The sequence below is a fragment of the Streptopelia decaocto genome (assembly GCF_964273445.1).
Source record: "Streptopelia decaocto genome assembly, chromosome: 5".
NCBI lineage: Eukaryota > Metazoa > Chordata > Aves > Columbiformes > Columbidae > Streptopelia > Streptopelia decaocto.
The window spans coordinates 19,575,782-19,588,999 of record NC_138659.1 but is presented as its reverse complement, the minus strand read 5'-3'; the positions used below and the strand labels follow the sequence as shown (position 1 = coordinate 19,588,999).

The following is a 13,218-nucleotide window of genomic DNA, read 5'->3' as shown; positions in this document are numbered from 1 at the left end:
TAGCTGTAGAACACTTTTATGTATCTATGACTAGTGAAGAAAATGAAAGCTCTTTCCAGATTGATTTCTATTCCTTATTACATCTGTAACTTAGAAGCATATAGCATTTCAACTTCCGAGCTACACAATTAATATTAACACTAGCTACAGAAGGTTGCAAAACTGAACTAGCAGGTTTTTAACTACAGGATGATGGGATTCGATGAAGACCGAGGGATAATTCCAAGACTTTGTGAAGATCTTTTTACTCGAATAGCACAGATGGACAAGCAACAGGTAGGGTGCTTATGCCATTGACCTTACACTGAATTATGAGGAAACTGATGCATTTCAGTATTTTGATACCTGTTGCATTCTTTCATTTTATACCTTAGTGGTGAGTAATTTATTAATGTCTGTGTTCTTTTGCTGATTCAGATCTTATTTCTGTTACTACTTCTGATTAACAGGGTTCCTTAAATAGTCAAAATCAACATTATTTTGCTTCCTTAATGACAATAATGTAAAAAAGAAGTATGGCCCTGATATTTTTGATGTGTCACAAGAGCAGGATTCTTTCCTATGTAGAGCATGTCTTACAAGATAAGATTTATATAAGGTAAGGTAAAAAGAAATCCTAGTGGGTACCATAGTTTTAGTGGAGGCATATTAAATTAGAACTCAAAAGTATGAAATTATCTTTGAACATTGTCACATATCAAAGTGAAATGCATCTTAGTATTCTAATTTTAGTATTCTAGCTCAGTATTCTTGCTGAAATTAAAAAAAAAAAAATGAACTGCTCCCATCTGGATTTTATTTTTAAGAGTTTAAAATTTTTGTTGTAAATAAGATTTTGTTTTCTTCTCTGTTTGGGGAACAGATCTTTATTCCTAAATAACTCTGTGTGAAAGAGTGGTCTTCTGAGAGGGGGTGGGAATGTTTCATCTGATCACAATGTATTTTGATTTGAATTCCTGTCCTACACCTATGGTATGTGAATTTAAAAATAACAAAGTAGTAGTCCTTTCCAGAGTGCTTTAATGAAGGGTTGCATTCTGTTTCTGCCTCAATTAATTGGTGTAGTAATGGTAAATTTAGAGATTCATAACTGGAGACACAATTAACTTAAATTCTTAAAAATATGAACTACTCATTTCATGTCTTAAAAAGAAAAAACCCAAACTGGGTCTTTCTTGGATAAGGAGTATCTGATGCAAAACATGCTGGTGGCAGAGGCTGTTCTTTGTATTCTTTGTATGTTTGTCTGTGTCTATAAGGACAGGTCAGTAGAGCTTAACATTCAGTTAAACTTATGCAGGCAAACCTCTATTTTCAAGTATTCCAAATGTCTTTATTGCTTTCTTCTTGAATTCTTGACTCTGAATCCTGATACCAGTAAACATGTAATATTCTCATCCTACTGTAGATTTGATAGACATGGAGAAATCTAAGAAGGTTATTTATTACTCAGTTTGGCTAGAGAGTATAATTGCTAAAAATGCAGTGCTGCTAGGTATGTTTGTTATTCCTTTGTTTGTGCATTGTGAATAGGTGATTCAGTTGCTGCAAATTGTCTCTAGTCTTGTATTTCTGACTTCAGGTTTTTTCTTCAATCTTATTTGTCTCTTAAATAAAACTCTGTTTTATTTAAAAAAAAAGGGGGGGCGGGGAGAGGAAAAAATAAAAGATGACCTGGATGCCTTCAGAGGAAGTAGATGTGTTTTCATTAAAGTTTGTTGGGGGTATTTTGTTTGTTTGTTTGTTTGTTTGTTTTTTAAGTGGCTGTAGTCAGACTCAAGGTTTATCTTTCCATTAGGTTATTCTGTTCTACGTCAGGATATTGACAACATCAATTCATGCTTTCTCTGTTACATGTATCGTGTTGTAGAAGTGCAGTCCCTAAGGGAATGACACTACTGCAGGTGCAAACAAAACTGTGCTTTCATGTACTAAAAAAGCAACACTGAATCTTCTGAGGTGGATGTATATACATTTTTTTAAGCTTGATAGCTATCTTCTGGGAATGGCTGTGGATGGAATTCAAATAAATTGTATTCTTGGCAATAGTAGGTCCCTGGTTTAGGATATCGTTTCTCTTGGAAAGTCCTTTCAGTACAAATGCTTGTAACATTGAATAGCAGGATCTGTTAATTGAGGTTAATTTTTGAAACAAAGGATGATGTTTTGTGGGCTATATTAATAACTCTCTTATTATTAATTTTATTAGATTTTGTATCATCTTGAAATGAGCTTTTTTGAAGTATACAATGAGAAAATTCATGACTTACTTGTCTTTAAAGCTGAAAGTGGACAGAAGAAACAACCAGTAAGTTGCTCACAGAAAAAAGTATATGCATAATCTCAAAGTAGTGGCATCTATTCTGTACACAAAAATGCACAGATGACAAGTGACCATTGTTTTGTTATCTAAGTACTTTAGATTGTTATGAATAATGGGATTCAGTTAAAAAATCTTACTATATAACTGCAAGTAAAATTCTTGGCACTTAAGAAATGCTAAGCAAAACAAATTCTTGCTGGAATAGAAACAAAAAAAATTCAGCAGAATGTCTCAAAATTGTTGTTAGCATCTTTCCTTATCTGCAAAATGAAGATGATCTTATCAGCCTTTATAAGAAGTCTCTTAGACTATTATTTATCTAAATGTCCAGATTGCATTAAGACTATTCTGTGCAATATAATTTGAGTTATAATCTTGTAATTAAGATGGAGTTCTAAAATGGAGGGATGATAATGTGAGGAGACATCTAATGGTGTCTGGGGGCAGGGGGAGTATTTACCTAATTCTATTTGATCCATCAGTCTCCTCAGTTCTCAGCTCTGCTGAAACAGCCATTCACTTTCTGAAAACATCTATGTAGTTTTGTCTGCTGGGATACCTTTGCCAATGACCCAATGCATTTAGTTGCAGTCCAAAGTACATGAAAAAATGTTAATATTTGCAAAGGAAGAATTTTTCTCTACTTTGTTTCCTCTGTGTATTTATAGTGCTCAGCTACAGAAAACTACTATCACGTTTGTTAAAAACAAGACCAGTTCTCTTTTTTAGTGATTTTTCTTTCAGCTAAGTTCTTCTAGGCCTTAAACTGTAACAGAGCTTAGCGCTAAGGTGTGGATAGTATCTCTCAGATTCTTGGCCCTGGATAATTTACTGCTTAGAACCATGGGGCTGCCAGGAAGTTCCTCTGCCTCTCCTCCTCCTCTCCTCTTATTCTTTTATGATAAAGAAGGTATACTGCATTCAACTTGCTGTCGAAATCAAGTCCTTTATCCTAAACTTGGGACTTACGTGGACTAGTTATATAAAAACTATACTGTCTTGTTTATAGTAGTAGTGATTTCATCTGAGTTTTGTCAGTGATTTTGAGCCAAGCTATTTAACTTGGAAACCTGATAGATTTATATCACAGAAAATTGGGTTTTGGAGAAATTCAGTTGTAGGTATTTTCTTGAAAATATTGTTCTAGGTGATTCATGCTAAGTTTTGTTGATGATAAATGTCATGCTAGGTATGTAGATAGGCTTTCTCTTAATTTTAAGATATTTCTGATTGTGAGGTCTAACTACTGCACTCCTAATAATTTTTCTTTTAAAATTATTCTCACTAGCTTCGTGTAAGAGAACATCCAGTGTTGGGACCATATGTGGAAGGCCTGACAGTGTAAGTCTTAACTGTTTTCATTTTGATAGATGTCTTGTGTAATCCTGAAAGTGTGTGCTAATTATTACCTGGAGGCTCTGTGAAAACTTGTATGCTCACCAGTAAATTAGGCAAGATCTTAATATCCTGTAGTTTTTACAAAAATACATACCCATGTCTAGCTTGACTTGGCGTGTTTCCTTTAGTGTATTACTTTAGTGAAATAAATGTGTGGAAGTCTCAGGACTGGAGCTTTCATGTTATATTTGCTTTGTGTCTGTAATTGGAGAAATGTGTCAGAATTCAGGCAGCACTGAAAAATGTAGAAAGAAAACAGCCTGAACACAAACTTTTCTTTTTCCCCTACTTTAGGAATGTTGTCAGTTCTTACTCCGATATCCAGGTAAGAGTTATTTGGTTACCAAAAGGGAATAAAAATATTTCTACTTGCTCCTTCCTTCACTGCTGAAAACGAAATTTCAGAGATGGGAAGAAAATGCTTTACAGACTGCCTAGTAGTCTATATTTTGTAAAAGGATAATGAAGAATAGTCCTATAGAATGGAGCCAAGTGCATACATACAGGCAAGCTTCACTCTCTTCACATGGTTATCTCTTAAAACTTAATTCTTCCCTTATATAGTTATCTTTTCTGTTAATAACTTTATTTGCAAACATTGTAAGCTTCAGTTAACTATCCAAAGTAGGTTTTGGTTTTACATCCTGACTTCTATCTCTTACAGAGTTGGCTTGAACTAGGAAATAAGCAGAGAGCAACAGCTGCTACAGTAATGAATGACAAGAGTTCTAGATCTCATTCTGTCTTCACTCTTGTAATGACACAAACCAAGGTATTTTGTATCTGTTCAAATTGGGTAGTAAAAAGTCATTTTATATGCTGAGTAGGAAATTGTTGTGAGAATATACTTGAAAATGAATAAAGCACAGGGCATTTTAACTTGGCTTTCTGCACAGCAAAACTTGTTTTATTTTACATGTTTTGAGTAGATTCTGATGATATATTTATAGCAGCAATATTAGATATATCTAGACTGGCAGATCTAGGAGTGTAGTTCCAAGCTTCTTAGGATTTTGAGATGTAACTGGAATACAATTTGAGGCCATACATAATTTCCCACTGGTGCCAATACATATTAGCTTCGAAGAAGGTTAGGCCATGCAAGGTGGATAGCTGTGCCAAGTTTCTACAGGTGGTGAGCTGGCACAATGGCACGAGATGCAGTTTCTACTCAGTTTCAACACAGTTCACTGTGTAAAGTTACCTTGCTTCAGAATACCTCTCTTACCCATGTGTATCCAGGATATAGGGACTACAACTCTTCACCTGATTTACAGTTGCGTAAGAGACAAAATCTCACTTAGTGAGATGAGGCTGAAGTCAGAAGTGAAATAGGTAGAGCTCCTTATAACTCTACAGATTGCCAGTTTTCTCCATTCACAAGTAGCTTGTTGGTTTGGGCTTTTTGTTCTTGGTAGCTTTAACTTTTTGACCCAATTTGCTAATCCTTCCTTCTTCCCCTCTAGATTTTGTGCCTCCCTCCCCCCCACATCAGAACTAGTCCAGAGACTTTTCTGTTGGCTACTTTAGCTGATCTTCATTGGATGTAGTCAGTAACAGTTTATTATTTTCTGTGGGTATTGAATAGCTGCAACAGTCAAGCTTCAGACCCAAACCCATAGTTGGCTACTCTGTTGTTTGTGCAGTTTATGCTTATACAGTTATTCAACTACAAACAGTTGATACTATGGTTGAATGTCTGAAGTTAGTCTCCTTCAAGGGATGTACGTGAAGGTATCCTGTCAAAAAGTAAATGGAAGTGTCAATTTTTTATGGATTTAAAGTGAACAGCTTGTCCTCAGGGTTTTTGTTTTAGTTTGAATGCAAACATCTCCCTTTTTTCCCAGGTAGAATTTGTGGATGAAGAACGTGATCATAGGCTTAGCAGTCACATAAATCTGATTGATCTAGCTGGCAGTGAATGCTGCTCAACAGCTCAGACCACTGGAGAAAGGCTGAAGGTAAACCAAGACTGGCAAAGGATTGACTGAAAAGCATCCTCACCTCCAAGGACTGCAGTTATAAAAGGATATGATGCAGCCCTTATGCTTATCAGTATTGCATAGCATTTTGCTGGTGAGGGTGGATGGCCCTAAGAAGCTGGGCTGAGAGCGCAGTATGGCAGGCCAGATCTTGCTTAGGATAGCGCTTCCTGTGCTAATACACGCCTACTGATCCGTTAGAAAGAATGAGAAAAAACTGTCCGCGTGGCTTCCCAAATAATGAATTGGATACTGCATGGAGCTGGGGGGTGCCACTTCTTTGGGGATTTATAAGTAAACAGAGATTCTAGTAAGAGACTTTCTTTCAAGCTGCCATCTTAAGATTGATGATTTGTCACAGTGCTTATTTTAAAGTCGGGGTCTCTGTTCTTTCCAGATGAAGATATTTTAGGCTATTCTTGCATCTTATTGCTGTTTTTTCAATCAGCAGTGACATTTAATATGCTACAGCTGTACCATATGTTGAATAGGCACAGTTAAATCACTGTAACATCATACAAGAAAACACAACCATGTTATAATTATTTTTATTTTTGCTTTGTGTAGGAGGGTGTGAGTATCAATAAATCGCTGTTAACACTTGGAAAGGTTATTTCTGCACTCTCCAAACAATCTCGAAATGGAAAGAAAACTTTCATTCCTTACCGGGAATCTGTCCTTACTTGGTATGTATGCTTCAGAATTTTTTTTATATAGAAGTAAAGGCTTTCTCAGATTGTGGATTCTTCTGTTCAGTAGGCGTCACATCCCTTTCCTCCCTGTCACCTTCCCTCCCTCTCTCTCAAATTAACTGTGGAGGGAAGAAATCAGCCTGTTGCATCACATAAAGATGAATAAACAGGGCCTTGGTTTGTATTTTAAGTATCTAGCAATCACTCTCAAATAAGTAGCAAGACCCTAGGTATTTTGTAATCTGTCCAGTTTAAAAAGTTTCATTTTTATCTCAATGTTGAGGCCTGAGGATTGACTTCTACTCTCCTGTCAAATGAAGGTTGTTAAAGGAAAGTCTGGGTGGAAATTCACAAACTGCTATGATTGCCACAATAAGTCCGGCTGCTAGCAGCACAGAAGAAACACTCAGCACTCTTCGCTATGCAAAACAGGCTTGTTCAATTATCAACATTGCTAAAGTAAATGAAGATGTGAATGCCAAACTAATCAGAGGTGAGGTTGACATCTGCAGTCTTTGAGGGTTTTTCATTTGCGTGTATTTAACTTTTTGCTGCATAGGAGTTGTTACTATGAATAATCTATTGTGTTGACTGGGCCAGTAGTCAAACAGGCTAATGCAACCTAGGGTATCTTCCTTTGAATATTATTATTCTTTGTCAGCTGATTTTTGTTTGTTTTGTTTGTGGGGTTTGTTTGTTTGTTTTTTTTGACTAAGTTCAGGTGGTATCTTAGGCTATACCTGAGAACCTAGAATGAGAAAAGGTATCTCATTTTTAATTAAATAATGGGATTAATTTTTTACTCTTGTACTGAAATGTCTAAATCCTATTTTGTCTTTGTTTTTTGTGTGTGCTCTGTGTCTGGTTTGTCTAATTTAGAATTGAAAGCTGAAATCGAAAAACTGAAGGCAGCTCAGAGAAGTGCTCTGAACACCGATCCTGAAAAATACAGACGTTATTTGCAGGAAATAACATCTCTAAGGGTAAAATTGCACCAGCAGGAGAGGGACATGGCAGAGATACAAAGGTCAGGCAGTTGTCTTACTTTAAAATAGAAGTGGTGAAATTTATATGCTGTATTTTTTTTTTTCTCCTAATACGTTGTATTATTTTCCCTTAAATATATTAAGGGCCTGGAAAGAAAAATTTGAACAAGCTGAAAAAAGGAAATTAGAAGATATAAAAGAATTGCAGGTACATTTACTTTCTTCACTTTGCTTTCTGTAGGAGATAGTACAGAAAATATAACATGAACACACCTTGCGGAAGAATTGGAGTAGTTGTAAGATCTGGTTTCCTTAATGTTATTCTTCTAACTGACTACTGTGATGACTTAGAAAAATTTGATATAGATATTCGAAGGCACAAAACGAATTGTTTATTATTCAGAGCTCTCTTTTATCTAGAAAGCAGGAATTGCATTCAAAATGGACAATCATTTACCAAACCTTGTCAATCTTAATGAAGATCCTCAGCTTTCTGAGGTGCTGTTGTATATGATCAAAGAAGGAGAAACTACAGTTGGAAGGTATACACCAAATGCGAAACATGATATCCAGCTTTCCGGAGTGCTAATTGCTGATGACCATTGGTATGTAGTATTCTTTTTATCTTGGAGTGAGAGCAGGAAATAAAAAAAAGCCATAAATTTTAGTCTATTAAGTAACATAACTAGCAGTTAACAGGAGCTACTGATACCACAAATGTTTCTTGTTTTTAGTGTTATAAAAAATACTGATGGCAAAGTGAGTATTATTCCACTGAGAGAAGCAAAGACATATGTAAATGGGAAATGCATTTTAGACCCAACAGTTCTGCATCATGTAAGTAATTGATTTGGTAAGAGTTATGTGTGCATGCATGGATTTCTTAGCTCTGTTAATATTACAACTTCAGACTGCAGGTTCGTTTCAGAAGGCTCTCAAAACTGTAGAGATTTTTCTCTTCTTCTTTGTTTCTAGCCACACCCGTTATAAGTACTGTAAATTTGCTTATAAACCTAGAAGTTACAGGAGAAACTTTTTTTTTTTTCTGTTTCCCAATAGGGTGATAGAGTGATCCTTGGGGGAGATCATTATTTCAGGTTTAACCATCCAGTAGAAGTTCAGAAAGTTAAAGGGTCATCCTGTGGGAGAAAGTTTTTGCGTGATGATCCAAAAGATTTTGAATTTGCAAAGAATGAACTGCTTATTGCACAAAGAACACAGTAAGTATTGTATCTTCTTGTTCTAAAGATGAATTCAGTTTTTAATGCAACTGTGCAATAAGTTTAAGAAATAAGAAACTTAAGATTATTATTTTTTTCACAATAAGGGAAAGTTGGAAAATAGCAAGGTTTCCATTTATAATCGAAATGGAAGTCCCAGACGTAAGTGAAATGAGTGTATACTTCTAAGAGGTGATCACCACAATCTAGTCCTGTTATCAAGAATGTAGACCACTATTAAATGCTGAGCTCCAGAGGTTCTCAAAGTAGCGTGCATCTTCCGTTACATTTTTCTCCAAGCACATAATGAGTCTGAAATTGACTTTTGATGTATCAGAGAGATTTAAATCCTGAAATGCAAATGCCTTAGGAAAATAAGGACCCAAAGTTACAATCTTGGTCTTCTGTGATGAAGAATTTGAGACACAGTGAAGTGGTTTATGTACTTGCTTTGTTCCAGGGAGATATTAAACTGCAAGACTCATTGACTTAAAGTTTGCTTTTCTGCATCTTAATGTGATTTAGAGTTTCACAAAATTAAGAACTGTAATAGAAAGGTGCATAATAAAATAAATATGGAAATCAAATAGATTTTAAAGTTCAGGAATGTCTTCCATCTTTACCAGTGTCTACATTTTCCCTATGAAATCAAAAATATCTAGGTAAAGCATAAAAGTATTTAAAAAACCAAACAAACCAAAACGAAACAAAAAAAAACCAAACCCAACCACAACTCATTTTTACTGTTGAAATTGGAGGCTCTTATCATGGTAGAAGAAAAGATTATGACCTCTATATAGCCTATAAGAGATTCAAGCCAGCATTCTAAATTTATGATACTTCTGCTTGTAGGCTTGAATCAGAAATCGAAGAGGCACGACTTAAAGCCAAGGAAGAAATGATGCAGAGTGTCCAAATTGCAAAAGAGATGGTTCAGCAAGAACTGACCTCACAAAAAGAAGCTTATGAAAGCAAAATAAAATCACTGGAAGCGGAGGTGGTAAGTTGCCGTTGCATCCAACATATTAATAAAATAGAAAAAAAACTGTACGGGGTTTCTATTTGTTTGTTGTTTAGCTTTTTGGTGGTGGGATTTTTTTTTTTTTTTTGGTCTTGTATATTTTAACATTCTTAGGGAATGCTAAGCCTCCTTCTTCTTTAAAAAACAAAAAAAAAATCAGCCTTATCTACTTTAACTTCTTCTGTTAGTATCACCTTCAGAATTTTTCTAGGGATTTTTTTTGTAGAATTAGCCAGGAACTTTAATGTTAAACTAGTGTGAATTTGATGAGGGTGGGACTTGCATGTAAAGAAAAATCCCTACAAAATCTAACTTACTCTGTAAGACTTCTAAAATACTACAGTATTTTAGTTACTATGACTTCTTTTTCTTCCAAGTTTGCAAGCTGCTTTGTTGTTAGTCTTTTAAATACTTTTATGATATATAGAAATCTGCAGAGAATAGTGCACCACAGTAAAACAATAATAATGATGGAGTATCTTATTTCTTAAATGTGCTGTATGTGCTGTAGAAGACGTAATGTGATGCTTGTGAACTGGTATATAAGCTTTCATTGCTGACCCTGGGCTGAGTTGTCCACAGGGGCTGCATGCTTTAAATGTATTGAAGTGAAAATAAATCTTAATATCTTAATATCTAGAGATGTATTAGAAATGCTGTATAAGTGGTTTTCCTCTTCTCATCTGTCCTTTTTTTATATTAGAGAGAAGAATCTCGTAAGAAGCAAATCCAAGAACTGAATAATCAAAAAGCTGCAACTAAAATACAGGAGCTTGAGAAGGCAAAGCAAAATCTTGAGCTGGAGCTACACTTCAATAAAAAGCGTTTAGAAATGGAGACCTTAGCTACCAAGCAGGTAACTTAGAAAAAAAAAAAAGGCAGCTCTTTAGGTGATAAACTGTTGTTTGTTTTGTCTGGGTTTTTTGTGGGTGTGTTTTGTTAAATCATTAGAAGTGAAATGTTTCTTTGTTTTACATGATCTTATGCAAAAGAATAGATGTTTTCTTTACACCATGAATATGATTTGTATCAAATTTGGGAATAAACTAATGCTGACCTTGTTTCTTATGTAATGGGGGCTGATTTGATCACATACCAGACCTTAGTGGCCATTGCTTGTGCCAAAATTTATTATACCAGTCATCACTTACATTAATGCTTGATTTTGGCTGGTGTTCATATATATCTGACTGGTGCAACAAATGACTTTTTTTTTTAAAGTTGTTGTTTTTTAATTCCAGTGTGTGGGGGTTTTTTTTCAGTATATCAATATCTAAGCAAAACCAGAAAACTCAGAATTTGAAGATGAGGGGTTTCATATTGGTATGGCAGATGTCCAATACAAATTTCATTCTGTTCTGAGAGTCTGTGATGACAACAGCAACAAAAAATTGCTTAAATAAACAGTATTAAAAGTTGTGGGGGCTTTTTGTTTGGTTTGTTTTGTTGTTTTTTTTTTTTTTTTTTCTTCCTCCAGGCTCTAGAAGATCACACTATTCATCATGCAAGGATACTTGAAGCTCTGGAAGCTGAGAAGCAGAAGATTGTTGAAGAAATACACACCCTTCAGAAGAATCGTGGAAGTGGGAATGCAACTGTGACTAGTATGTGTATACATAATGTTGCAAGGTCAATGTTGTCTTCTCTTTTGCTTCACAGGCTTGGAGTTAGTGGATATGGATCCAGATGTTCTTTTTGTCATCTAATACTTCTCTAATGACCCTGAACAAAAAGAGCCTTTAGGCTGCTATGATCCTTTCCATTCACAAGCCATATATACCAGACAGTGATAAAAGCTCTGTTATAATCATGCTCAGGGTTGTTAGGTGGATGTACATGTAGTCTGGATTTACCCCGATTACTTATTAGTTCTTCCCCCAGCTGGTTGAACTGATTAGGTATTAACTCATTGTGGAAACTGGAGTAAGAGAACTGATTTCTGTTCAGATTCCTATCTCAGATTAGTCTAATGTATGGTATTTGGTGTTATGCCTCTATTTCTGAAATACCCTTTACCTGGCTTTTTTGTAAAGGGTTGTTGGCTGAATTCCATTCAAGTTGTTTGGTTGTGGGGGTGGTGGTGCTTGGTTTTGTTTGTTTTGGGGGTTTGTTTGTTTTGTTTTTTCTTTTTACCCTGAATTTGTTGCATCGCATTGTTTGATTTACTTAATCATTATGTGCTATATTCTTTATCAGTTCCACTTAACTGGAATTCTCTGAAGTTATCTGTGATGATCAAAGAGGCCAATACCATCAGTAAACAATTAGGAAAAAACACTGTTTTCTACAGGCGAGTATCTGAGTTAGTTAATTATATCCTTCAACAAGAAGTCTGCCACTAGCATTCTGTGGCGTATATTTGGTCCTGAGTTTCTTCAGAGCCAGGAGTTTGTATGCTAGTTTCTACTTCTGTCTCTGAGTGCAGGGAGTAATTTTTTCATTTACATAAAAATAATTTTAGTAGCTACACTAATGTATCTTTTGTGAGATTTGTGATATCTCAAGCAATTTCTGTGTTTGTAATCGAATTTTATTCTCTGTGTAATCCTATCTACAAGCACTTTGCTAATTTTTGCAATATGAATAATATTTTCTGTCTTTATATTTTTTCTTTAAACTTTTTCAAATTCTTAGGAACGACAAAATTGATGATAAAACAGGAACAGTGTCTTCTGTTCAGGTGCAGGTTCGTAACATCAAACTGGGAATAACAACTTTCTGGAGCCTGGAGAAATTTGAATGCAAACTAGCGGCAATGAAAGAACTCTATGAGGTCAGTAACAACTGAAGAACAATCACTAAAAATCAGCAATATTTTGTCAAAGATAAGATTCTGATAATCATAAGGGAGGAAAATCTTGGGATTTTTTTTTTTTTAATGTCATCTTAAACACCAAAACATGATAATTTTTTAGTAAACACACATACATGTATTTGTCCACCACACTGAAAGAGGGCAGCAGAACTCAATGACTTTATTCAGGTCATTTTCTGTGTAGAGTGTGAAGTAGTAAAATAAGGACTGCTTTGTGGTTCTTCTGGCTGTTCACTTGTTTATCTGTTCTAGAGGAAAACTTGACTTTTTAAAGGTATCACTTGAATTTGGTTCTGGTAAGTTAATTTCCTACTGGTTGCTTTTGTCTGTATGTGCTTTAAAGAAAAGCTTACAGCATCGGCTCTTATTTGCTGAGAGGATGGTATTATTTTAGTCTCCTGAAGAGAGAGATGCTGTAAGAAAGAAGTTTGACTCCAATTGAAGAGACACTGTTTCATTGCATTCCATTGCCCTTTTTTTTTTTTTTCTGTTTTAGATGTGAAGGCTCAAGAGGCCTAAGAACTTCTTAAAAAACCGCAAAAAACAACAACAAAAAACCCCTATCAGATCCGGTGGTCTTTAAAATTACTTTCTTTTCTTTTTTTTTTTTTTTTTTGGTACCATAATGATCCTGTATTTTATGCTATACAAGTTTGGGGTTTTTTTTTAATTAATACGCAAAAGAAAAATATATACTTAAGACCAGGTTTTGGATTAAGAGAACAGCTTGTTTTATAGTGTTCTGTGCTCAAATTTGTGGTTCTCCTGATAGTATAACTTC

At 35.1% G+C, this 13,218-nt stretch overlaps 1 protein-coding gene across 6 annotated transcripts in view; it reads left to right on the top strand.

Annotated features, from left to right (window-relative positions):
* The window catches only part of KIF14 (kinesin family member 14), a 31,152-nt gene that overhangs the window by 5,211 nt on the left and 12,723 nt on the right, over window positions 1-13,218 (top strand). For 5 of the 6 annotated variants that reach the window (XM_082053228.1, XM_082053227.1, XM_082053229.1 and 2 more), the window contains exons 4-21: window positions 189-276; window positions 2,210-2,308; window positions 3,612-3,664; window positions 4,016-4,046; window positions 4,386-4,493; window positions 5,569-5,682; window positions 6,271-6,389; window positions 6,716-6,888; window positions 7,275-7,422; window positions 7,526-7,589; window positions 7,802-7,986; window positions 8,116-8,218; window positions 8,441-8,601; window positions 9,454-9,601; window positions 10,326-10,478; window positions 11,100-11,226; window positions 11,819-11,912; window positions 12,257-12,395. In XM_082053228.1, coding sequence (XP_081909354.1) covers window positions 189-276; window positions 2,210-2,308; window positions 3,612-3,664; window positions 4,016-4,046; window positions 4,386-4,493; window positions 5,569-5,682; window positions 6,271-6,389; window positions 6,716-6,888; window positions 7,275-7,422; window positions 7,526-7,589; window positions 7,802-7,986; window positions 8,116-8,218; window positions 8,441-8,601; window positions 9,454-9,601; window positions 10,326-10,478; window positions 11,100-11,226; window positions 11,819-11,912; window positions 12,257-12,395 — 2,107 coding nt within the window. Of the gene's footprint in view, window positions 1-188; window positions 277-357; window positions 377-2,209; window positions 2,309-3,611; window positions 3,665-4,015; window positions 4,047-4,385; window positions 4,494-5,568; window positions 5,683-6,270; window positions 6,390-6,715; window positions 6,889-7,274; window positions 7,423-7,525; window positions 7,590-7,801; window positions 7,987-8,115; window positions 8,219-8,440; window positions 8,602-9,453; window positions 9,602-10,325; window positions 10,479-11,099; window positions 11,227-11,818; window positions 11,913-12,256; window positions 12,396-13,218 lie in introns of those variants that run through there. The other variant, XM_082053232.1, reaches the window with a different exon arrangement.